This window comes from Canis lupus, chromosome 3 (assembly GCF_048164855.1).
Source record: "Canis lupus baileyi chromosome 3, mCanLup2.hap1, whole genome shotgun sequence".
Taxonomy (NCBI): Eukaryota; Metazoa; Chordata; class Mammalia; order Carnivora; family Canidae; genus Canis; species Canis lupus.
The window spans coordinates 27,316,640-27,343,707 of record NC_132840.1 but is presented as its reverse complement, the minus strand read 5'-3'; the positions used below and the strand labels follow the sequence as shown (position 1 = coordinate 27,343,707).

General features: G+C 45.3%; 1 protein-coding gene and 1 long non-coding RNA gene across 2 annotated transcripts; one reads left to right on the top strand and one right to left on the bottom strand.

Moving 5' to 3' along the window:
- Positions 1 to 3,984: 3,984 nt before the first annotated feature.
- ERRFI1 (ERBB receptor feedback inhibitor 1) lies at positions 3,985 to 18,342 on the bottom strand. The gene is made up of 4 exons (XM_072819803.1): positions 18,188 to 18,342; positions 7,809 to 8,002; positions 7,613 to 7,689; positions 3,985 to 6,696 (listed from the first exon to the last, which is right to left on the bottom strand). Exons 2-4 carry the CDS (start codon positions 7,928 to 7,930, stop codon positions 5,534 to 5,536), a joined length of 1,362 nt encoding a protein of 453 aa, XP_072675904.1. The 5' UTR covers positions 7,931 to 8,002; positions 18,188 to 18,342; the 3' UTR covers positions 3,985 to 5,533.
- A 139-nt stretch (positions 18,343 to 18,481) lies between these two features.
- LOC140630145 (uncharacterized) lies at positions 18,482 to 21,114 on the top strand. Its single transcript, XR_012027952.1, has 2 exons — positions 18,482 to 18,635; positions 20,718 to 21,114. It is a non-coding gene; the product is annotated as an uncharacterized lncRNA (long non-coding RNA).
- Positions 21,115 to 27,068: the final 5,954 nt, after the last annotated feature.

Below are 27,068 nucleotides of genomic sequence, written 5' to 3'. Positions count from 1 at the left end.
AAGGCAAGGCTAATCAGGTTCGGGCACATTCGGGCCTTCTTCCCTGTTCTCCTCCCCTCTCCCCTTTTCCCTAAACAAGACCCCAAAACGTCTCTTAACAGGGGTAGGATTCGCATGTGGGGGGAAGAGGACCAGAACATTTGTCAGATGGTCTAGTCTGCAGAGAAAACTTGTCTCTGCATCGTAGTCTGAGCCCGACTTACTTCCTCCAGACGAGGATACCTCAAAGCTTTCGGACCACCTTGGAAATTCAGTTCATCTCCTGCTTTGCTTACAACGTTTCAAAGTTGTGGCACCTCAAGGCTCTGGGAAACCATTCGCGAATCCTCAAGGTTGGAAATCGTAGCTTACTGGAGCTCAGGCAAAGTAATCTTGCAGAAAATCTTGGCCGATCCAAGTTAACACACATCAGCTTTAGCTCCTCAATTACCATGAGCATAATGGATAAATATTTACACGGCAATGTATTTTTAAGGCTTTATTAGCTCTTCACATAATGCCTAGCAGAATGCCAGAATTGATTTCTAAGTTACTTTTTAAAAGTGGGACCCAAGTCCCTTCTGATAGGAACTCTTTCTAAACCAACTACTGAATACGAGTATTGTGACAATGTCCATTTCCTGGTTTTGACACTGGACTATAATTTTGTAAGATGCTATCTTTGGGGGAATCTGGGTAATGGGCTCAGGGCATCTTTCTGTACTAGTTTGAAACTTCTTGTGAGGGATGCCTGGGTGGCTCAGCAGTTGAGCGTCTGCCTTTGGCTCAGATCATGATCCCAGGGTCCCAGGATGGAGTCTCACATCGGGCTCCCTGCAGGGAGCCTGCTTCTCCCTCTGCCTGTGTCTCTGCCTCTCTCTCTCTCTGTGTCTCTCATGAATAAATAAATAAAATCTTTAAAAAAAGAAAAAGAAACTTCTTGTGAGTCCATAATTACTATAAAATAAAGTCAATAAACTATGTATGAAATAATCATGCCAAGAGTTCATTTTTAAGAAAAAGTTTCCATGTACCTCAAAAGCTACAAATTAGGTGATGAAATTGAAAACTACCATAGAGAATAGCTTAATATATATTCTGATCCTCAAGGCAACAGACAGAGGGATGTAGACCTCTTTTCTCCAACTATGAAATTCTCTGGAAGAATCTGTTGGCCTTTTTTTTTTTTTTCGAACAGGGCCCCTAGCAGTGAAGAGACAGTCTCTTTTCATTACTTGTCGAGACATCTTCAAGTTCATTACTTAGTTGAGACATCCCTAGAGATGTAGAGAGAAATAAGCAACATATAAATAAGCATGTGGCCTTTAAACAAGATAGGCAACACATGATCAATTATTGCAGCCTGGGAAGACTTCAAGTTTAATGTTATCTGCATTTCGAGTTGACTGACAAGTGGTCCTCCTGACCTTAGCATCTGCTGTCTGCCATGACACAGTCCCTAATAATAAATCCCTGTGGTTTGTGTGGTATTGGGCCTGCTGGGGCCTGGTCTCACGTTGAGGGGACAGTGGGGCTCAGGGAAGCTAGGGGAATCCTTCGCATCGAATGTAGGAGGTTGACTGGAGCCTACATTTCCTGACTTGAGGACAGAGCTTTGTCACTATATAGGACCTGCCTAGTAACAGTGCATCCAGTGGCGGCCAATAGCTGATTCCCCCTGCTGCTGGTCTCTGCAACAGCTGAGAGTGCAGGCCTGGGCTGGCCTGTGCCAGAGAACTCTCCAGAGCTCCACTGGCTCTGTGTGTTGCCGGAGGACTGAGCTGGTGCTCCGGACAGCGTTCTAGTTGTAGAGGATTAGCGCTGCGGCGAGGCACATTTAGCCATGAAAAGATAGGGGAAAAGGCGTGTTCTTGTGAAATCAAGGAACAACATCAAGATTCAGAGGGAAGCAAATATGAACTAATTAAAGATGGTCTTGGGGCACCTGGGTGACTTAGTGGATTAAGCGTCCAGCTCTTGATTTCGGTTCAGGTCATGATCTCAGGATGGTAAGATCGAGCCCCACGCACCTTGGGCTCTGTGCTCAGTGGGGAATCTGCTTGAGATTCTCTCTCTCCCTCTGTCCCTCCCCTAGCACTCCCCACACTCTAAAATAAAATAAAGAAATGATTAAAAAAAAAGAAAAGATGGTCTTAACCACAATACAAGTAGAGACAATAGAGGAGGGAAAGAAAAGAGGCAAAAGATGTGAGATGCAGATACAGGTCAGTGGGAGTGCTCCATTCACCTCTCCTGGACCTTGTCTGCTCCCCTGGAACTCACACAGGGGTGAGGGTGGGGGTGGGGGCGTCACAGCCACAGGCTCCTGGGCTCATCCCACCCCTGAGGTATCCAAGCTGCTGCTTCTACCTCAAAGGTTCTCTCTAAGCCAGTTTTCTCCATCTCCGGTCCCGACCCCTCCCCTGTGTCCCCTTGTCTCTCCAGGTCCTGACATCCCGGCGTTGCTGTGCCCCCTGCATCATCGATCCCCTCGGCTTCTCTTCATGCTGTTCCCCCTGCAACAGCCACTGTCATCTTTTTAAGATAAATCCGATCCCGTCGCTCCCCTGCCTGGATCTCTGAGTGGTCACTACCTTGCTCAGCGTCCATCCTCCTGCTGCCACAACGTCTGGCTTATAGAAAACACCGGCCTCTTCTTTCCAGCCTCAGGGGCTCCCACATAACTTGTTCCCTCAGTCTTTTTCCTCCCTATTCATTCCACTTCCTTCAGCTTAGAGTCTGACCCTTTACATCATATCACCTTAGAGAGTACAGCCCCCTTGCTACCTACCAGCACTGTTCACCCCATGCTGGCGCTCTCCGCAAGACATAAAGAGGGACTGCTTGAATTCTAGAGGGCAGGGCCACCAGAGTGGCTCAGCGGTTGTTTGCCTTCAGCTCATACGGGGACCCAGGATCGAGTCCCACATCAGGCTCCTTGTGGGGAGCCTGCTTCTCCCTCTGCCTAGGTCTCTGCCTCTCTCATGAATAAATAAATCTTTAAATAAATAAATTCTAGAGGGCAGAGGTTATGCCCATGTCCCAGGATCTAGCATGTGGCTGGCATTCCCCAACAAGTGTCTGTTGAACCAACTCCCTGAGCCCATTTCTCATCTATAAAGTGTCAGAAATAATACCTGTCAGGGCAACTGCAAGTAAACTAGGACTACAAAATCCACGCACATACCAGGCCTTCACCACACACCAACTGCCATGGTTTATATGTAGTTGCCACAGATAATTCCCTATAGTAGGTATCACGACACCCCCACTCCAATTCTACCCAAGGACAGAGATGTTAAAGAATCTGCCCAACACATAGAGGTGGAGGTGGTCTACTCATTGACCTCTGAGCCCTCACTCTTGACTCTGGAGGATACCAAGCACATTCAAGGTCTCCATCAAGCTCACAGAGAACTTCACCATTGTCCAGGAGCTCGTGGAGTGGAGAGAGCAGCTGGGTTTTGGCTACAGGGCCCAGGAGAGGGGACAGCTGGGCATAGGGCACGGCGGCGCTGGAGAGTTGCCCTCACGTTCGGCCACCGGCTTACTCCTGCGTCCAGAAGCTGCGAGAAGCATGGCTGTCTTCTCCATGAGAAGCCAGGGCAGGCTAGGGTTCCTCTGGTGGCCTCATGTCTGGCAAGAAGCAGAGCCACCCAAAGGGCCCACAATAATCTGGACCTAGTCCTGAAACTCAGTGTGGGCCACATCGGGTGTGTACAAAAGCCCATTTCTTCCGTATGTTCCTCTCTCCAGGCAGTAGCTGTGTTGACAGCAACACCCTGGCATCAGTTCCAGTCCCCTCTCTGAACTGTTGAAGGTAAAAACAAACAGCCCGTTTTCACTGTGCGTGTGTATCAATCGTTCACATTTCTTTTAGGGATGACAGTGTATTTCAAGCATTTAGGAAGCTGTAAAAAAAAAATCTTCCCTCGTGCTTAAAGATGGTAATACTTGTCGACGTACTTGAGACATAAACTTTTATAAGAGTTTAGGCAAGAAACATTGTTAACGGTGTCATAAATAGTATTATAACTTTATTAAAATGAAAAGACAATATTCAAAATAATGCAACAAAAATGAATAACATCCTTTGTCCAATACTGTACACATAATGCAGAAATCAGTGCATTTTTCTAAAGCATGTCTTAACCTTCATTTAGTTCATACTAAAATATAAGCTTTAAATAGCTCAAATAGTATTCAGCAGTTGAAACTGTAAACAGCTTGTTTAACTGTTAAGAGAACATTGTAGTAATGTACCTCTGTTAGTGAGCACCTTCTCTTTTGTGCTTATCTATACAAGATACATCGCAGCACGTGGAAACCCAAGCACAGGCTACGGGTCTCCCTGAATCCAGGTGAAGCAGCCAGCCGAGAGAGTCTCAAAAGCAGAAAGATGCTGATGTGACCTGTGCCATTAAGACATACTGTACTATTGGTCAGAAGTGTTTTACTTAAAGAAGCAAACAATCCCCAGGAAATACTGAACAGGAACCAGCAACACAAGGCCAGCTTGTGCTGTACGTGTTTCTTAATACAGTCTAAAAAAACAAAACAAAACAAAACAAAAAAAAACCCAAAAAACAAAACAAAAAAAAACACAACCAGTACAAAAACACAACACATGCTCCCTGGTGACGCTGTCATGCAGCAAACTGTTTCACGACTGTGTGACTGACATCCCAAACACTGATGAACGGTTTGCTTTCGACATGAGTCTAACAGGCCCCCTGTGGCTGTGAGGCCCACGCTACAAACAGGCCACGTTAGTGGATAGAACAGAGCAGGAAGTTCTGGGGGAGAAATGATTAATGAATTGTCATCTTCTCATTTCTCGAGATGCGAGACATGCATGCACAGGTGAAAGCATGGCTGCCCGGCACACCGCCATCCTCCCCTCCACGAGCAGAGTGAGGAGCTGTGGGGAGCCAGGTCTTGGGACGATTTTGAACCTGGGCAGGGAGAGCCACGGGACGGACGCGCGCCCTGCCCTGGGTGGCACAGGCTGCTTGCAGACAGAAAGGAGACAGAGCTTCTCGGGCCCAAGAGCTGGGCAGTTTCAAATGGACTAGGTGAAAATTGTTTTTTTTTTTGTTTTATGTTTTTTTGTTTTTTTTGCATTTTTTTTTTTTTAATGATTCTGATCTAAGGAATACTGTGTTTTCTTCCATTTGCTCAATTCTCAGTCAGGAGCCATCCTCTGGCTTGTTTTATCATTCTGAATATATGTGACTCTAAGGTAGCAACTAATTGGTTAACCTGCAACTATAGCCTGTGCTTCCACCACAGGCTTCTATGGGTCACTAACGTGCTCACAAAGCCTTCTCTCTCTGCCTGCACATCTTTACACTCCGGGTCGGAACAGCAAAATCAGGGATTCCCAGCCTGAGCATGCGTCCCGGCCGCTCTAACCCTGTCTCTTTCAGATGGTGGGTTCGAATATTTCATTCTGGGATCTGAAAACCTTTCCCTGTGAACCTCAACTAAACCAGAAAGTGGCTTAAGGACCATCTGCTCCCAGGGAGCCCCTGTCAAGCCACCACCCCAAAGCCTATGGAGAAACCACATAGGACAAATGTTTGCGCTTCACGTGGCCACCAAGGTCCAGTTTTGTCTTTGAGTCCAGCTTCTCTGTGGTGGAGATGACACTGCAGTCAGCAGACAGGGGTTGGGTCGAGGGGCCTGCATTTGTTTCCTCTGCTTCCCGAAAAAACTTTTCATATTTGTCCAGGTACGGGGGTCTCTCAGGTAGTAGGTAATAATGTGTTGAGCTAACCTTCTTCCCATTTTCAATAATGGGCAGGATGCAAGGGACCTTATTGGCAGACCCTTCGCTGTTCTGTCTTTGCAGAGCTTTGCTGCTGACGTACTTGGGGTCAGGGGCGAAGCTCTGAGTAGGGGGCATGACCCCATTGAGGTAAGACGGGAGGCTTTTGGGGCTGGGTGTGCGGGAGTTACTCCGGGATAAAGGTTCTCTTGGTGGCACTTTGGGAGGCCTGTCTTCATCACTGTAGGTGCTAGAAGTAACTTCCGCTGACCACCTTCTGTAATCTGGCTTCACTGGCCTAGGAGGTATGGGAACCCTGGGGGGAACCTCAGGTTTGTCTTCATCGGAGTTTGGAGAAGCTCTGTGTATGTAGCTGGACACCCTTATGGCTGGCTTGTTAAAGGATCCAGCTGGTCCCGAATGGGACCTTCTTAATCTTCGGTGGGTCTGAGGTGGAGGAGGATTTGAACTTTGCACCCCTCCATTTTGGTCAGGAGCCTGACTGAGATCCGCTGCAGAGACAGCTGGGGTATCAAAATATGCGTAGTTGATCTGTCCGCACCCACGGAAGCTTCGCCTGCCCGGAACATCGTATTTGAAGCTGGACAGCGTACAGTCTTCTAAGAGGAAGTCCGTGTCCGAGCTGGTGAGGAATTCGACCTCGCAGTCTGTCTCATCCAGAGAGAGGTCTTCGGAGATGGGCAGCGGCGGGAGGGGCCTGGAACCCCGATCACAGAGGGCAGTGCAGGGGAAGGGGGACGGGGGGTTCTTTATGGGTGTGAGCGGAGGAGGAGAAGCACAGACCCCGTTCACTGAGAGTTTCTTAAAGCCACACACGACTCGCTCCTCTTCGCGCTGCCCCAAGTCTTCGCCTGGGGGAATAAGAAGAGGGGCGAGGCTGGGCTTCTGAGTAGGGCCGTTCCTTGGACCAGACGTCGCAGCGTGCCCTAGAAGGAACGAGAGAGGTCAGGGAAAGGCCCGCATGCGCAGTACCCTCCCCAACCGCTCGAGGCCTAGCCCAGCTACCTGTGTGCCCACGGCTCCCTGCGAAGGCAGCACACACCTGACGGCTGCCACCCTGAGAACACCCATGGGAGAGCCACAGGTGTTAATTAGGGGCCAGGAGATTGTTCCTGCACATGATTGGGTTCAAAGAACAAGCTATCTCTTCTATCTCTCTTGGACATGTGCATGGTGCACACCCACACACCTTGGCAGGTTTTGTGACGTGTGCAAAACTCGCAGATGATGAGCAGCATATAATTTACGTGAAGACCACACCACAGTAGCCCAGCCACTTAAGAGACGCGGTGACACGAGGCAGGCAGGGTGTGAGTAAAGCGAGACTGGGTCTGCACTGTTAGTGCCATCATGACCTTAAGGAAGAGTGCAGACCTGCTGGCAATGTGCTAAATGCTCCTGACAAAATCTAAGGAACACAGTGCCCACGTCAGAAGTCCTAGACTGCACATCACACTCTCTCCTAAGTGTTTATCCACGTGGACACTACTCAATCGCCCTGGGACGCGCATCCGAAACTCGTGAGAGGAGAGATCTTGTCCAAGGTCTCTAGAAGTTAAGTGTGGATCAGAGCAGGGATCAGAATTCACTGACTGTGAAAGATCACACTTCCACAAAAAGGTGTGGTCAGGGCATCGGTGACTCAGAGTAAAGGCAGGGTGGCTCGAAAGCCAAGCACACGGCTCTCTCCAGAACCTGCTGCCACCAGGGGTCAGGCTGCTGCTGGAAACAGTTCAGGTGGCTTCCTCACTCGAACATCAGGCTGGAGGACCAGCCAGTACTATCCCGACTGTGGACTTCCTGCTCAAGCACTAGCCTTGCTTTAGTTTCCAGGACACGTACCAAGAGAAGTTAGGCGCTCCTGAGCAGTAGAGTCGAGGCTGTAAGCCATGGTGATTGGGTCGATGCTCAAAAAGTGACTGAAATGAAAGCAAAGACATCTTGGGTCACAAATAAGGAGCTGTCATGTCCCCGATCTCAGATCTCATTTTGACAGTACCGGCTTAGAGGTTTCAGGGCCATTCCATCCTGCGCTTACTTTTCAAATTCACTGCGGCCACCCCAGCAGGTCCTGACGGTCCTCATGGCTTGGCCATCATGCAGATATCCGGTTTTTAATGGGACTCTAATCTCCTGAGCAGCAACTCCTGCCGTGGACATGGTGCCTTACTCTGGGAGGTCTCCACACCCTTGAGGCCTGGGGATCTGCAGTTAACCAGCAGCTTGCATTCCCTAGGTGGGGGGCGAGACAGAAGAGACAAGAGAATAAACAATTCGGAAATACCCACGCACAGCTAATATCAGAGAATTGGTGGGGGTGTGGGGGACGTGGGACAGAAAAATTTAGTTACAGATGTTCACTTCATCCTCACATTTTTGCATGAACCAATTCTTACTTCTCATGATGGTACTTAAACGGAGACATTGAGAACAATTTTTTTTTGGAAATACTAATCAAAGCTCTGAAATGTTTTCAGCAAAGTGAGAAACGATCCACAGCAAGCAGAGGCAGACCTCCTACTGCAGCCCGACAGCTGCACAACAGATCCTGCTTGCTGGCCAAAGCGCGCACACAGTTCTCTAACCAACTATGACCCGACCTTCCAGAGCGTGCGCATAGTGAGCTCACAGTCTCCCAGGCCACCAGGGCCATCTCAGAAATGACTGTATTCAATATTGCAGAATCAACATTCACTAAAACCCAATGCTCTGAACAAGAGAGTCCACAGTGGCACCGGATTACTCCATGGCCAAGCATTTGTTTGGATTCTCTATTTCAGGGTTGACCCTGGGAGGACAAATTCTCCAGTTACTACCTACTTGAGAATAAAGAAATAGATATGAAGATCCTAATTTCCATTATCCTGTAAAAATCAAGTTCTGCAAGGTCACCAGCTTCAGCAGAGGCCTGGGACAGTTTCCTCCTCCCTCTCAAAGACAAACTTAAAGGCACATTCTTCACATTCTCCTGTATGAAGTGCCTCGTGATTCCTGTCTTGCCTAGCTCCAAGGCAAGATTACAGGGCCTAAGTAAATGCCCTTTTCTTAATCTAGTAGTTCCCCAGCGTGAGGACCCCCCTCTCCCCATCAGATGGTCTATGTCTGCAGTCAACCAGTAGCTCGCCCCGTGCCTTCTTTCTAGAAGTGTTCGTTAGCATCCATCCCTGTTCTCTTCAGATACATGCTTCTTTAGAGAAAGTGCAGGCTTTTTTTTTTTTTTTTTTCTTTTAGACACCAGAACACAATCTGTTAACTCTCTGTGTAACACTGACCCCTTCTGGGACATGCAAAGACACTCTGTGACGCTCTATCTTGTGCTCACCAAGCATGTGTGCAGCCACCCAGAGCTGGGTGGTGTGCTGGGGACTGGTGGTGACACAGATGAGTGAGGCGAGCATGCAGTGGGGGTGGGGAAGGGGGTACACAGGTCATTTGTTTTATGGACACATCTGTCACCCACTAGACTGTGAGTCCAGGAAAGAGGCTAGGTTCTAATCATAAATCATCCCTACCTGGCACATCAGCAAGTGCTCAAGAAGCAAATGCTCACTGAATGAAGTACTACACTCTGCCATCTAATTATTACCATCACCAGTATCAACTGGATGTACACGATGAATAGAGCACGGGGTCTTTTCTTTTTTAGCTACAGATCTAACAAATACTCTGCAAGTGCTTGTGCTTCATGCAAAAAGAAATGGAGAGACAGTCATGTTTTGGTGACAAAGCGAACATGGGGCTGTTCTTCAGCTTTTTATTATCCCAAAGCCAGCTGCTCTGATACATTAGGCAGAGACTTAAATAGGTTTCAAACAGGATTTCAAACAGTCAAGCGCTCTTTTCCTGTGAGCAGTCTCTCCAAGGCATAGGATTAAGAACAGGGAAAAGAAAACCCCACCATCTAAGAAATCTAAGTTATTGGGGGATCTTTTAAATTTTTGGTCTTCAGAGGCTTGAAATGAACACATGTGTTTTTACTTTACGTGGATTAAGGAAAGCTACGCAAAATTAAACAAAACAAAACAAAACAAAACAAAACAAAAAACAACCAACAACCCATTTTAAGAACACACTGCTTGGCGCCCCCTCCGGGCACTTGGCCTGGTGGTATGTGGCGCTTTCCCGGAGCACCCTACAAGCACGGGCATGAGCACAGGGAAAGTATCTGTGGTGATGTAAAAACGAAAGGCCAAGATAGGAAGAAGAATATGGTATTTAAGTAGTTTGAAAGCACACGTTTAGAGATCGCTCATCCAGATTACAGGAAAATGCTGCGGGGGATTCTGGAGGCCCAACCCCCACCTGTCTGCAGGCCAGCAAGTGCTCCTCGTAATTACTGTGTGTCAGCCTCCTAATGCCATCTAAATCTTAGCTTTCAACAGAATGATTGTGTAACTATCGCCTCTGCTGGAATGGCCTCGGAATTCTAAACTCACATTTCAGTGGCCCCTTAAAATTATGTATATGTTCTAGAAAGTTATTTTTTATTCATTGTTTCTATCACCTACTTGTTAGCTTTCTTAAGAAAAAAATTTTTTTAGTATAAAAAGAATTGTGTTCACTAAGCCAGCTCACTTCTGACCACAATAGTGTCTTTGTGTATTCATAGAAGGTGACCTGCCTCTACATTTCAATGGGGAATTGTGAATGGGACGTGTTATGAAACTGTCCGAACTTCCTACTAGCTTGCATGGGAGAAGCGAGGAGGGAGACATAACTGCATGTTCTCTTTTGGGAAGTAACTTCCAACCATAGACTCAGGAAGGGTGACCTACCCGTAGGTTTGGAAGCAAATGTTTTCAGCATGGTCCTAGGAATGCCAGCAGAGGCAGGAGGCGCGACCTGCGATTCTTCCCCGCCTCCCCACATCTGCAGTACGTACACTCCTCGGGAAAAATCAGCCCGGGCAACCTCAAGTTAAAAAGAAACACAATGGTCCAGGGAAATTTCACTAGTGCTGTAGGGTTTCTCTTACTTTTCTTTTTAAGATTTTATTTATTTATTCATGAGAGACACAGAGAGAGAGAGAGGCAGAGACACAGGCAGAGGGAGAAGCAGACTCCATGCAGGGAGCCCGATGTAGGACTCAATCCTGAGACCCTGGGATCAGGCCCTGAGCTGAAGGCAGACGCTCAGCCACTGAGCCACCAGGGCATCCCAGTGCTGCAGTGTTTCAAGTTCTGTTTCTGGAACTGTTAAGCCAGTTCTACCTGACAATTCATTAGAAAAGCAACTGCAAAAATACTCCTATGTGGGGAAATCAGGACCTCTAAGCATAAGATGGCATTCTGTTAGGAAATGCAAAATGTGAGAGCGAATGTGAACCCAGGCAGCGTGGTGTAGAACAGGATCGGAATGACCTTGGGCAAAAGAATGTCCCTAAAATTTGTGAACTGATCTTTACCCTTTTTAGTGTCAAAACTGCAGTTAAATACCAATCCCAAATGTGGACTACTCTTTCCTATTAACATCACTTTTTCAAAAAGACAAGAAACAGTATCTCGTAAAACGATCTGTTTCTTGCGGCTGCACTTTGATTTGCTCTCCTTGCACGCCCCCTCCCCCACCCTGCGCCTTTTGAGTTTTGATCCACTTCTGTGGCTTCAACCCTGCATAGACAGCTTCTCAATCTCCTGCATCTCCACTCCAGGCCGGGCTCAAGCTTCCACTTTGCATTTCCTATTGTCTGGTGATTATCTTTCCACTCGGCTGGGCTTCTGGCATCTGCAACTCTACAGACCCAACTCCTGTCACTTACTTCACACCCCCTCCCCCTTTCCAAACCAGTTCAGGGTCTGCGAGGACCCCACTTCTCCCACAGGCACCATTTTTCATAACCTGAGTCCCAACAGACGTATATTCAATCATCCAGTCCCAGAGCCTATTTCCACACTGCCTCTCAGACCTACCTTCCTTCTGTTCACGGGCATCGCTCTGCCTTGGGTCTGAAAATAACCTAATCCGCCTAACACACCAGTACCAGATCTATATTCCTGAATTGGAGCTCAAATTTGGATCTTCCACTGCTCAAAAGTCTCCAAAGCCTCTAAATAAAAGCTCTTGCAGGCTGGCCCTAAGGCCTCTGCAACAAGGCAGGCCCTGAACCACCTTTTTTCAAGATCTTGCTTCTCTTTTCCCCAATCTCTGTTAGAATTCACCTTTTCCTTGGAAGCCACCTGTCCCACCACCTTGTACACTAACTGGCTCCCTTCTGAAGGCCAGGGCAGGGTCTCTATGTCCTTGAGTTACTTTGTGTCCCAATTCTTTGATCATCCTCCAAATCTTTTGGGATGGGACTCTGTTCCCCTCTCCTGTGTGGATCCTGCTATCATTCATTTCTGAAAAATATTTATTAAATGGATATTGAGAAAATATTCATCTCATTTTTAAAAGAAGTAATGACATGACAGGTTTACATTTAGTGTAAATCAGTGAAGAACTGAGGGATCAACCTAACATGGGCAGACGCCCCCCAATAATAATGTAGCCAGTTTAGGTAAGCAGCAGGCAAGGAATTTTCATTAAATTTATTTCCAAAATCTAAAATGGACAGCTTGCAGGCTGGGTAAAAACCCTAAACTTAAGTGGTTAACAGTGTAAATTTCTCAATTGGTTTCTATTACTGTACATTCACTTAAGCAACCAGGGGGAAGGTTTCTGAAAATAATGAATTTCACCTTTTCTTCCACATGATTCCTTCTGCACCTACTGTTGTTGTTGTTAAATTTAAGGTCACTTTCCTTAAGGAAAACAAACCAAAAACGGCCACACTGAAAAGCATATCATATATGCTTTATTAAGGTGAAATCACATGCCTTTAGCTTGACAAAGTCACTTTGAAACGTTTTTGTTTTTTAAACCAGGCTACCTTAAGACAGTAACCTAGATGTGCTTACCTTGCCACCAGATCTCATTAATAAATCTCAAAAGCAATCCACAGGAGGAGGAGGGGCACATTTTTGTCATACAACTCATCCAGTTCTGCCCAGCGCTTCCTTATTTAAAAGTGTGATGTAATTTCCTTCTTTCAATCTGGTTTTAGAACCTGATTTCTGTTTATTCAGGGTGATAAATGGTCTTTTCAACCTTATTTAACAACTACCTACAAGACTATTTCCTTACAGAGAGAGATAGAAGATAATCCTATTCGGAGCCAAGATTTGTAAAAAGAAACTGATTACAGAACATGACAAATTCCATGATTTTATTTTTTATTTAAAAAGAATTTTGTTTTAATTCCATGATTTTAGATCCTCCCCAAATAAACTACCATCTGCATGCTTATCTTCAGTCTGAAAATGCTTAAAATAATCACCTTTGAGAAAATTAAAAACAGAACAAAATCCCATCGTTTTTATTGTGATTAGTGTCTACAGCACTAGCAGCTGAGCTATCGGACACACTGAACATTAGTGCAGCTGTTTTACAGACTTTGACTTTTATTAATAATATGAGAAAGTTACTGATTTAACAGTCATCTAACACATGCAGTGTCTATGACAGTTCCAGTGTTGCATGACCTGAGTTTACTCACTGAGCAAAGGACTCTCAAAATCAAAGGCCCTAATTCAGGGTTTTTCTCAGATTTCACTGCAACAGACGTTGATCTGGGGGAAGAGAGTGGAGGGGGAGGCAGGCAGGAATGTCCTCTGTGGCCCCCTGCTACCACAGGAAGCATAAATGCCTTCGTGTTAAAAGCACAGAGGACTTAACACCTTTTATGTTAATAAATAAAATGTAAGTAAAATGCTCTTGCATGAAATCAAGGTAAATGTGATGGTTTCAGGACCTGTGGCGACGTAGTTCTGCGGGGTGAGGATAGACATTTTGTCCCCTGTGGCTCCCATCCTCCCTTGAGCAGGCGAGCACATAACAACCCACTTGTAGGTGGTAAAAACTGAGGCAACAAGGAAAATAATTTATCTTCAGACTGTCAAAATCAAAGCCGAGTGACATAATTTCTCGAATAATTCAGAGTATTTTCTAGCTGAGTATTTTAAGAAACAGCAAACTAACAAAAAACCTATTCGTTCTACAGCCATCGTCATCAATAGCCTTTTGATTCACTTTGTGTCTACACAGTCTTCAGGCAGTGGCAGAAATGTGCGTCAGCGGGGATGTAGTCTCTTGTCCTTTGTACTCTTCCTACAGATGCTACGATGAGTAGCAACACACACACAGGATGGAAAAATATTATTCCTTTTAGACATACACATAATAGATTTCCAAATGGAAAAAATACGTGGGTTCTATTCTAATCTTAATGACAAGGAGCACAATAGCCCAATTTTACAAACTTTAAATTTACTTAATGAGCACTGGAGTCACCCAATGGCTAACTCCAGACTGTTACAATGGACATAAAACCAGTACAAATAATAAACTAATTCTTGGAAACTTATTTGACAGGCATTGTTCTAAGTGATTTATACATATAAGTTATTTAATCCTCTCAACAAGCCTGAAGGGTGAGTTACTATTATGACCCCGGTTTACAGATGAGGGATGAGATGGCTCCAGGTCACATCTGGTGAATGGTGGGGCCTAGAGACTTAGGCCAGGCTCTCACCACACCACCTGGCCTCTCCAAACCCCTCATGATCTTCAACCGGTAATAAGATCTGACCCACTACAAGGCCTATGTGAAGGGTGGCTCACATGGCTTTTCTAGGGATTTGCTGCTTGGTAAGTTTTTCTTGGGTAACCCTTAGACTATGAAAGTTCCTGATTTACTTCGACTTCCTCAAATCCTCCTGTGAAAGTTATTTTATTAACTTCAGATTTGGCCTATGTATCCTCTGGAAGGGTGGGTTAAGGTATCAATTTTATACTCTGTGACCATTTCAAGCAATTCTTTCAAAGCTCTCAATCGGAGCATATGCTGATGCCAGCTGATGCCTCCCCGTGCCGGTCTGTCTTTACCCATAAGAAGGGGTCCCTACATAAACCCCATGGGTCTCCTTTCAATACACTCTCGCAGCATGGTTCCCAGCAGTGGTCCTACAATCAGGCTCCATTTTAAAGTCTGGGATTTAATACCAGAATATCTTGTACTTGGAAAGCACTCGACAAGTTACAAAGCACTTTCTGACACATCATCTCACCTGATCCCCACAACATCCCTGTGAGAGGTGGCAGGGATTACTCTGTGTTTTGCAGATGAGGAAGTGAGGCCAAACATCTTCCTGTTAGCAGAAAGGCCAGTGAGGCTCTTCTGTCCTCTGATGCAGCACACCCCTGCTACACTTTCACTCCTTTCCTCTCCACGGTCTCTTCATTTTAGATAACCACCTCACTTTTTCTTTTAAAGATTTTATTTTAGAGAGAGAGTGTGAGCGAGCATGTGCAAGGAGGGGGAGGGAATCTCAAGCAGACTCCCCAATGAGTGCAGAGCATGACTGGGCTGGGGGTGGGGGTGGGAGTGGGGCTCCATTTCACAGCCCTGAGATCATGACCTGAGTTGAAATCAGGAGTCAGACGCTTAATCGACTGAGCCACCCAGGTACCCCCAACCTCACTTCTCTTTCTAATGTTCTTATTTATCAGTGGGGAAACTGATGAGGGGATGGCTAAGCTCAAGACCTAAGTGAGTGTCAATCACAGAGATAGGACCTGGAGCTCCACACACAGGGTTTTGCTCACAAATTCTTAGAGGGCAAGGATGAGTTATTTCCACAAATGGTTCTCAAGTGCTTATTCTGGAGTAGATACTATGCTAGTGAAAGAGATGTGGCTGCTGCCTGAGAAAGCCTCAATCTAATGAGGAGACAACCAGCAATTTCAGATTGTGATGACTTCCCTGGGACGACAGGGAGGGGAGGTTGGAGTCATGAGGGCCAACTGGGCAGACCTCCCTGAGGTGATTTTTTAAATTAAAATTTAAGGATGAAAAAGAGGCAGCCATGAGAAGAGTTGGAAGGGCATTCCACGTAGAGGGAATACTATTTGAAGTAATCTGTACCTGGCCAGGTTTCATATTCTTGTGGGTCTTCAAGAAGAGCTTTGGACAATGTCTTCTCATCCTTACCTTCCTATTGCTTCCCTTGAAATGTTGAATCATGGCACTCTGGAGTGGGACAGGACTAAAGCTCATGTAGCCAAGCCCCATATTTTACAAATATATTCCCTGAGGTCTAGCAGATTTTACCTTTTAGTAATACTGCCCCATTTTACAGTATGAGGAACTGGGCTGAAGCATCAACAATGACTTCAAATTGCAGAATCCATTTCTCCTTTTGAAATCTGAATCCCACACTAACTTTTCCCTACCTTAAATCAAATTTCTCTATTAGGCTAGTAACTAACATTCAGCACCCTGAAACTCAGCAGTTTTACCCACCTTTACAGAGCATACACTAATGCCATGCCCATAATGCCAGAATGCCACAACCGGATCTTGTTTATCTAGTAGGTTATTTGTTAGCTTTTATAAAGCATGGCCAAACACCAGCACCAAAAGGTGCAAAAGGAATCCTCACGAAGAGGTACCAATTCAAATTTATTTAGATTAAAAGGAGAGCTGTTTCTCTGGCAGAGGGAGCTGATGACATTCAAACTCCTGGAATTACCCTTGGCACCACCTTTCCCTCCTCTGCTCACCTTTCTAAAGCAACCTGATGGTATGCAGACATTCAGGTCAGTTTCAAGCATGTTAGATTGTACCTGTAATTTAGGCAACTTGCTTTTAAAAGCTACCATTAGTATTAGCTGAAAGGGAGTATTATCTGGTTCAACTTCTGAGAAGCAGCAGTGAAGAGTTATTTTCACACAAAAACTCAAGTCTATAATATAATTAAACCTCAAGAAAGAGTGGCCAGTAGCTATTGTGAGCTGAAAGGAGGAGAAACAATTTACTGAAACCGTAATTTCACCTGTCGAAAATATGAATAATTCAGGCATTTCATAACAGCCATAAAAAAAGATTTGCTTTGCACCCTTATCAGTGACTGGTCCAATCCTGCTGAGCTTTAAAGATGTACAATATGCTTTCAAGCAATTATTTATCAACCATCAACTATGTGCAAGGCTGCACAAGATAGAAGCTGTACAAGGAAGAGTTCCTGCCCTTAAGGAGTTTACAATCGAATATATGTCAGGTTATAAATGGTTAGACCAGGACCTCTATCACCGATTAGCCAGACTCCACTGAAACACCCAGCTGAAAATAAACCTGTGAGTGAAGTGAAGAAGCTGACAATTAGTGTCTGAAGCTCAGGCTAAAAAGCTCTATGCATTTCTTTTCAGATCTGCTCATATCTGGAAAAGAGAGCAGTATGTGACTTGATAACATACTGGTAACCAATCATAGCATAATTCGCAAGAAGCCAACTTTTTGTCTTGGCAAAATTTGGTCATTTCTTCAAATGGATACCCGGCCTCCTGTTTTTGATCTGTTTACGTAAAACTTTGCTGAAAACTGTATAATTACAGAAATGCAAAAAAAAAAAAAAAAAAAAAAAGCAAGACTCGGCATGGTGAGTGTTTCAGTAGCCTCAACAAACACATACCCTTTGCGTTCTTACAAGATTTATAAAAGCTGACAACCGTGCAGAATACTGTCCTTCAGAAGGTGGGGGGGGGGGGGGGGGAAGGCATTTTAACCTCACCTTTCTTCACCTCTGACAGTTGCTTAGGAACCAGTCCGGCCCTACCTGTGTTGCAGGTGTACCTAAAGTCACCAACACATCTCTTTTAAAGCTACAGTCTATTCTGACTGCACTTAAGTTTATGACTAACAATCTATTCATATAGATACACACATATGTATAATTTTTTTTTATATCAGGTAAGAGACTGGTTCCTTTCAAGCAATGACGAAATCCTAATAAAGACTCAGCAAGCACCAATCCAGCACCAATCGCGGAGAAGTCATCTCATGTGTACGAGGCTGTGACATATACACAGAAATACACACGAGAAAACACCCAATGAGCAGTCACGTTCCCAACACACGGCTCCGCGCTGCGGCTCCCTCGGAAGCGGCGCTGCGGGCGCTCGGGGCCAAGGACCGCGCAGCCGAGCCGGGAGCCAGGCGGCGGGGGCCGGGACTCCTCCGCCCGGGGACGACCGCGGTCGCCGCGAGGCCGCCCCCCGCGCAGCCCTCGGACGGCTGGCGGGCACCGAGCGCGCCGGGCAGCGCAGCCCCATTGTGGAGCGCCGCCGCCGAGGCCGCCGCCAGCCCCGCGGGCGCAGGACCCCGGCCCCCCGCGCCCGAAGCCCCGGCCCCGCGCCGCGCTCCCGGCCCCCGCCCCGGCCCCGGCCCCCGCCCCGGCCCTCCGTCCGTCAGTCCCGGGAGACTCCGCGTCGCCCCGGGGACCCGCCCAGCGTCGGGAGCCGCCCGCAGCCCGGCGCAGGGGCCCGGCGGGGGCGCGGGGCAGCGCCGCCCTCCCCACACTACCCGGCCCGCAGGCCCCTTACCCCCGCGGAGCCGCGGCTGCCCCACGGCGCCCTCCCGCGCATGTCCGTCCCGGCTGGCTCAGCGCCGCGGGCTCAGGGGCCCGGACACCGCGCAGGCGCCTCGCCGCTCGCTGGCCGCCGCTCCCCACTCGCCTTCCCCGCTCGACTCGGCCGCCGTCGGCGCGGCAGCCGACGCCGCCTTATATAGCGAGTGGCGGGGCCGTGACGTCGACGCTCGGCGCCCCACCTCCCCCGCTCGACCAATCCGGGCCGCGCGCCGCTTAAAGGGGCGATGCCGCGACCCAGGCGCTGGCGTGGGGTCCACCGGCGTCGCGCGGCCCAGCGAGGATGCCGCCTTTGTCTCGGAGCGAGCCCTTTCCCGGCCTCGGCGGCCTCCGCGCCTCCCCCTGCCCCGTCCGAGCGGCAGCGGCCGACCCCCCACAATCCTCACGCTGAACTCTTCTCCCAGGTGTGCGGGCAGCTCGACTTCGGCCCGCGTTCCGCCAAAGGGAACCCCCGGCGGGGTTCGGCGGCCGTTGCTGCGTCCACGGGCCGCAGCCCCCGCGAGGGTGGCCGAGGACCCCCGGGGCCGAGGCTGGGGGAGCCTCTGCGTCCTGGAGGCCCCGCACCCCCGGGGGCCGGCGGGCCGGGCGGGGGAGGGACAGCAGGGGACAGCGTGGACAGAGTGGGGCACTGGTGGGCAGGGAGGGGCACTGATGGGCAGAGTGGGGCACTGATGGGCAGCCCGGGGCACTGGTGGACAGTGAGGGGCACTGATGGGCAGAGTGGGGCATTGATGGACAGTGAGGGGCACTGATGGACAGTGAGGGGCAGCGTGGACATAGAGCTGCACAGTGTGGGGCAGAGGAGGACAGCGTGGACAGTGTGGGACATTGATGGACACTGAGGGCATTGATGGACAGTGTGGGGCAGCGTGGACGTGGAGGGACAGAGCTGCACGGTGTGGGGCAGAGGGGGACAGCGTGAACAGAGATGGGCATTGATGGACAGTGTGGGGCAGCGTGGACGTGGAGGGACAGAGTTGCATGGTGTGGGGCAGAGGGGGACAGTGTGGACAGAGTGTGGCATTGATGGACAGTGTGAGGCAGTGAGGGACATAGAGCTGCACAGTGTGGGGCAGAGGGGGACAGAGTGGGACAGGGTGGAGCACCGATGGACAGTGTGGGACAGCATGGACATGAACAGAGCTCATCTGCGGGGCAGAGTGGAGCACTGATGGACAGTGTGGACGTGGACAAAGCTGCACGGTGTCGGGCGGAGGGGACTGCCTGGGACAGGATGAGACCTCGAGGGGCAGCGAGGCCACCCTGCTGAAGGCCTTTCATGAGACCGCTTACCGCAGGTCTGCCAGCCACCTCTCCTCTTACCACGTGTTTGAAAATCAGTGCCAGGCGCTGGTGGCGGTTGCCCTGCCCAGGGTAGCCCCTGGGCTTCCATAAGGAACACCCCCAACCCCAGGCAGGCCTCTTTCCGGCTCCAATCTTGCCCTTTTTTAAAAAAATTTTTAAAGATTTTATTTATTTATTCATGAGAGACACACACAGAGGGAGGCAGGCTCCATGCAGGGAGCCTGATGTGGAACTTGATCCTGAGTGTCAGGGATCGCGACCTGAGCCGAAGGCAGATGCTCAACCGCCGAGCCACCCAGGTGTCCCTCCAGTCTTGCCTTTACTTAGGAGACTCACGCTGCTCTCAGCATCTCTGGGCACCTGGGCAGCCAGTGATGCCCAAGGACAAAACTCCCGCAAGCCCAAGGGAGGAGGCTTCTCCTCAGGATGGTGATGCAACTTAGGCTTATAGTTTAACCATAAAATAAATAATACAAATGATAACAAACCAAGAGTAACTAAAGTAAGAAAAAAAGCAAACAGACAGAAACCCTCCAGTTTTAACTACAACAGTCCCCTCAATGGTACTGTCTCTTTAAGTGGAGGCCACAGACCTTCGGCTGACCTCCTTAGTCTCCTAGAGCCCCTTCTGGGGTTCAGCAATTGTGCCTGAGAGTTACACATTTAGCACTCCCTAATTGGGGTGGTTTAACATATAGAATGAGATTCTGACCTCATTATCGGGTTAATTATTAACTCACGCACTCCATGAAATGATTTGCCTTTTCTCCTGTATTGTTTACTTACATTCTTTTAAATTTAATTCCAAGGCCTAATTTTGAATTGGAAGCCTTCACACACACACACACACACACACACACACACACTCCCCTGAAGGATCCCTTTGCCCCCTTTCAGCTGCAGGATAAATAAATGTTTAGCAGAGCTCTACTCTTCTTTTGGATGGGCTCCTTCTGGCCTGCAGGGGCTTTTGGGTCATTTTCATGCCTGTGCTGCTTATCCAACAATTCAGTTAGTCCGACTATCAACTTACGATCTTATTGCCCTTTGTTTAATATTATTTTAGGATGATGGAAATCAGTCACAACTACTTGCTGGTTTTCTTACTGAATTAGGTTTTTTGATTCACAGAAAATCTATTCAGATCATTTCCTCCCAATTTGGTCTCATTTATGTTTCAGACTTACCCATATGCTGTTATCAGTGTACCAAAAGGACCTGCCTGAGAACTTGCCAGAGAACATCTTTTCAGACCTCACAGTGCGGCATTTACTGAATGGGGACCTAGATGAGCTCAAGTTCCATCCAAAAGGAACCCTCGTTACGCTATTTCAAGCCACTACAATACAGTTGTAATTTGTGCTTTGGCCTTATTGGCATGCTGTTACATTCCCCTATTCATTAACAGTGATAATTACCAGAGCAACCATCAAACACACCTCTTCTTTAGAGAAAAAAGATCAACAGGATACTTGCTATATGGTTATGAGCTGTATGGTGTACTGTTTTGGTAAATTATCAAAATTCATAAAATCACATGAGTAATATACAATTAATACATTTTTTTCTTCTGATCTATTTTTAAAGAGATTTTATTTATTCACGAGAGACAAAGAGGTAGAGATGTAGGCAGAGAGGCAGAGACATGGGGAGGCTGATGTGGGACTCGATCCCAGGACCCTGGGATCATGACCTGAGCCAAAGGCAGATGCTCAACCATTGAGCCACTGAGGTGCCCCACTTCTGATCTATTTTAAACCAGCAAAATCAACATCTTGGTTTATTCATTTTTGGAGAAAAAAAACAGTTATAGCTGATAACTTACTGAATTTTGTTTACAATTATGTACATGTAAATATTGCTCTTTCAGCTGTGGCTGAATTGCATGAGTAGACTTACATCCCACAGATCTTTTAGTAGTGATATTTTGTAACAACACAGTCATGTCAGTAATATTGTAGAATATTTTGGGAAGAGTTTAAAAAGAAAATGCTAAGCGACTTGAAATAATAGCATATTGTGTTTATCAAGTGAGCATCCATGGACTTTTAACAGATTAGAACACTAGACTAACTAGAGGTTTAGGATAAAAATACTCCCTTTGTACTGAACCTAACTTGTTTTAAATTGTCTCTGGTAAGAGAGAAGTTTAAAGTCAGACATTTTTTTTTTTTTTTACATTTCTTACAGTCCATTTAATTTTGAAGCACTTCCCAAGGAATTTATATTAGCCGATTGTTTTTTAATATAAAAACCTAAAGATAACATCTAAAATGTTAGACTTACATTACATTGACCCAAATTGTCCCTCTGCACTTGCCCATTTTTGGTGTAAGAAGAAGCTGTCCTTGGAGTGAGAGCAAGGAGCAGTTCTGGCTCAGAAACCACAGAATCACAGACACTGCTTTTCTAAAGACATTGTTCTTTTTCCTCCTGTTTAGCAATACCACGAGACATGTGTAAGCAGGAACATGCTGGACAGAGGCCTTACAACCCTCCCAAATTTATGTCTGAATATTATTGAATCCTGCAGAAAAGGATACACATTTTGGTGTTTATTCTTCTTGATTATAGATAGTTTTGTGTTTCCATGTTGTTTATGAAGAAGTATTTTAAAGTAAGACATTTTCTGATTTACCCTCTTAGTTCTAGAGCATTTGCTTTTGTCTATTCATGATATAAATGTGACTATGCACCTTTATTTTTTATTAATTTATAGCTAAGTGTACAAAAAAATACACGATAATGGAAAAATTGCATTTCCTATAGGTCATTTGTTAATATGCCACATTATGATTTGGAGACATCCAGGTACAGATATATATTTATATATCCAATAACCTTTGTGGGTTACTGCAAAACATCCACCCTGGTAAGAGCTGAGATTCATTCATGAAAAAAACATATGTGCAGTATAAGCCTGTGAGAAGACTGAGCAGGCTGATTTTAATGTATCATTCTATTGTTTAAATGTCAGGGTCATGGTTTAACTACTTTTTTCTTAGTATGAGTTTTAGGGAGCCTATTTCTATAGTTGCTTGTTTTTAAATTGAACCACTTTTCATTGACCTGATTCTTCCTTAAGAAACCTGTGATGCTATTGGTGATTATTGTATTTCCAGTTCTAGCCCATTTCTGGAACTTATAACTAGAAACATTTTAGTGTCCAATAGGTGCATTAACTGAATACGTGGATGTTTGCAAGACAGTGCTTTTCAGGTTTTTTAAAACGTGAATCTGATTTTATCTTCAAATTTTAACGTTTTACATTTTCCTCCAAGTAAATGCTGTATTTCCTATTAGCTGGCCAGTAGGGTGCGCTCTAGTCCCTTGCCAGATAAATAAATTAATAAATTGATAAATTAATTAAAAATATTAATGTAAACCCTTCATGAAGAGATTTTAGAAATCTATTTCACTCCTTCATTGCCACCAACAAAGGTGAGGTATGTCTATATAGACACAGGCGAATTACTCAGCATGCTCAACATAAATGGAGAGCAAAACTATTACATTAAAAAAAGAAAGTTTTGAGATGTTTACTTCTTTGGATTTAGTTCCGAAATTATTTGCTGTTATTTTACCAGATTGATCTGTCAGTGACACATATTTTCTTTTATTCTGGGTAAAAGGAAAATAAGAAATCTGGTGCAGTGAAGAAGAGCCCAGGCTCTGGGCTTACATCCTTTCTCACCAGCTAAGTGATTCAAACACTTACTAGATAATAGTGGTTCCTACTCCACAGGGTTCCCGGCCAGAGAAATGAGATTGTACGTGGGAAAGTGTTTAGAACACAACCAGGCACCAGGCAGGGTTCAATAAAAATACCTGTTTTTATCATTATTGCTATATTCTCATTGTGATGGCTGGTAACATACTTGTTGAGGGATTTTTAAATACCTTTCTTTGCAAGATTCCAAAATTCTCTATTGCTTATTAGTATACATGATCTAATTTGTCTGGTAAGTTGTTTCGTTAAATACCAGGAGCATAACCGATTTATAAGATAAAATGTCTTACTTGATCTGCATTATTTCCACTTAAGAGGCTATAAAATTTTAAGCCAAAGAAGAGGATCCGCCATAGTGAAATTTCAGACACCAGCAATCCTTGGGCAGATCCACTTGGGGTGGTGGGAAGAATCTTAGCATCTCTGAAGGGAAGGTAACAAGTAGCCACAAATCTGTGAGCATCATCTTGTAAAACCATACTTATAAATATCCATAGACATGTGTCCTTTAGAAAAACAGATTTCATTTGTACATAAAACCCCTGCAGAACTTTTAAACACGAACAGATTTATCGTTTTCTCGTATCATTTATCATGCAAGGACAAGGGGATATACCCAGTGACTAGGTACAGTAGCATTTTGAGAACTCAGTGAATGCCAACACTTCCAGGGGTTCTACCTTTATTCATTCATACAATCATCAATAAATATTTATTGAACTCTTTTTTTTAATTTATTGAACTCAATATGTGCCAGTCCATGCTAGGTACTGGGCAGAGAGCTAGAGAAATGTTCAGAGAATGTTGGGTGGTAGGGATTATAAACAAGCACACAGGAAACCTAATTGATATAAAAATGCAAAAGAGTCTTTATAACAAGACTGTAGATTCCGCCTTCTTAAAAAACTTTGAGACTCAAATAGATTCTTTGAACCAGTATTTTCACTAGCTCTACACTAAAGAAATAATCATAAACAAAGCTTTCCACCCAAAGTTGTCTGATGCAGTGTCGTTCATAATAGTGAAAAACTGGCCTGTGAGTAGGACAATTGGCACATAAAATATTGACTATGTACTTGGCTATTAAAATTATGCTTATGCAGATTTTATAATTAAGAATAATAATAACTAATAAGAACTAACACTTTTATAGCATTTACTAGGAAGTGGGCTCTGTTCTCAGGCTTTACCTATATGAGTTAATTAAACCTTCACACAACCCTGTGAAGTCCATGCTGTTACTATACCCAGTTTATGACTGAGTGAAGTAATATGCCCAAGATTACAAAACTGGTAACTGTGGGTTTAAGCCGAGACAGTTACTTTCAAGCACTACAAATTCTTCCATTATCAAGCTTGGTGTAAAAAGTGGAATATGAAATTGAATATGTGGAATATCTATCCTCACATTTTCAGGACTTTTTTAGTGTGCTAGTGATAGAAAAATCCAACTCAGATTCATTAAAAAAAAAGAAAAAAGGGGGATCCCTGGGTGGCACAGTGGTTTAGCGCCTGCCTTTGGGCCAGGGCACGATCCTGGAGACCCCGGATCAAATCCCATGTCGGGCTCCCGGTGCATGGAGCCTGCTTCTCCCTCTGCCTATGTCTCTGCCTCTCTCTCTCTCTCTCTCTCTCTCTGTGTGTGTGTGACTATCATAAATAAATAAATAAATAATTTTAAAAAAGAAAAAAAAGGGAATTCAGTGCTTCTGTTATGGATAAGTCTAAGGGTGTGTGGCTGCATGCATTGCTTTATTCAGGTGCTCAGTTAATGTCACCCAGATCAGGGCTTTCTCCAACTTTTGGCTCTGTCCTATTCTGCAGTGACTTCATGTCCTATTCTTCACTTACTTCTAATGTACATTCCTTGTTCTTTTGAGGTTCCTTGGGAAGCATGATGGCTGTCAGCAGCTCTGAGGTAAGATGGCAGCCAGCAAACTCTGGGTCATTTAATTAAAAACAAAAAACCAGCAAAAACCCCAAAAACTTATTTAATAGTTTGAGAAAAACCCTGGGCCTGATTCTCATTACTTCAAACAGTGAAGCAGGGAATGAGTGTTCTGATAGGCCAAGCCTGAGCATGAACCCACCCTTGGAACCATGGGTAGAATCAGCTACACCTGAAGCACATCACCTAAAAGCAGAGGAGGTGGTAATCTCCTCCAGTCAAATTGGACATTGGACTAAGAGAAAAGGGAAATGGATGTTTTTGGTATATGTCAAGTAGCTACAACAACAATTTTCTTGTCCATAGGATAAACATTTAACACTGCAACTTACAAAGACCTTAAAGTTTTCTAATCTTTGACCTTGATGACACTACACTGTCACACATTTTTGACATTCCTCCTTGGTCCTCCTCAGCCTTCTGGTCTTCTCTTCCTAGGATGCTTAACTGCAGGCATCCTCTGGAACAATCTTTGTTTGTAGCTTAGCCATCTCATTCAATTCCTAAACTTTTATTATCGCCTGTATATGAATTACACCAAAATCTAATTGTAGCCCTATCTTCTTTCCTGACTTCTAATTCCGTGATTTTGGATGCTTCTAGTGCTTATCCCTTGGATATCTGTTGCAGATTGGCCTCCTTGAGAAGCAAGCTTTGGGATGGAGGATAGTTTATTAGAATGTGCTTTTGGAATCTATTAAAGGGAGGAGGAAGGAGTAGATTTGGGCAGAAGGAGAAGTTGAGCTGTGTTGCAGGCCCAAGGTAGGCCTTAGCTGATCATATGGAAAGCTTTGGAGTTGGATTGGCCCTCCAGAGTTGTCCTAGCGTGGGCAAGGGAGCTGGGTCTTTATTACTTCCACCCCCATTGGCCAGTCATTGGATGTGGGCTGTCCTTGGGAGGAAGAGTAATCTTGCGCAAAGCAGTTTTGTTCGGCTGAGACATTCTCTAAAGAGTGTTGACAGCTAAGGGTTATTTTCTGGCAGCAATCATAGAAGTATGGGGCCTAATCCCAGAGGTAAGACTTTCAGCCCTCAGGGGATCTAGGTAGCTCATTATAGTAGCTACCTTTTGTTCTCCCTGGCTTTTGTTGGTCTATTCTCCCTCATTCTATTCTGGTAATGTTGTTGACATTTTTACTTAGATATTCTGAGGCTATGTTATTAGGTGCATATAAGTTTAGAATTGTTAAACTTGTCTCTGGTAAATTGAATATTCTCTTAATATATAATGAGCCTCTACTAGTAATAACTTCTGCCTTAAAGTTTGTTTTGTTTGATATTACTATAGTCACACTAGTGACTTCTAGTTTGTACTCTGGTGAATCTTCTCCCAAAATTTCTTTTTAATCTTTAGGTTTTCTTAAGTTTTAGGTGTGTCTTGTAAAAAGCACAGAGCTAGTTTTTTAAAAACAAAGTTGTCTTCTAACTGGATAGTTTAGTTCACTTATATATATTGTGATTATTGATATATTTACTAAAAATCATTATTTACTTTTATCATGTAATTCTGTACCTTCTATTTATCTTGCGCTAGGGAGTTTCTTTTTACTTCTTTCTTGTTTTTTGGGTAGTTGTTATATTTTTTTCACATCCCATCCCCCAATTTAGAAATTATACTCTCTAGTTCTCTTTTTAATAGTTATCTAGAAATTATGAAATGCATACTTAACAGTAGTCTAAAGGTAATATCTTTATCCTGAAAAATATAAAGAACACATTAAGACCATGTGAACTCATATCACTGCCTCCCAATTTTTATTTTCTCATCTATAGTTCTAATCTCTCTTTCTTTAACACCACTGATTGGACATTATTATTATTATTATTATTACTATTTATATAGTCAATATAGTT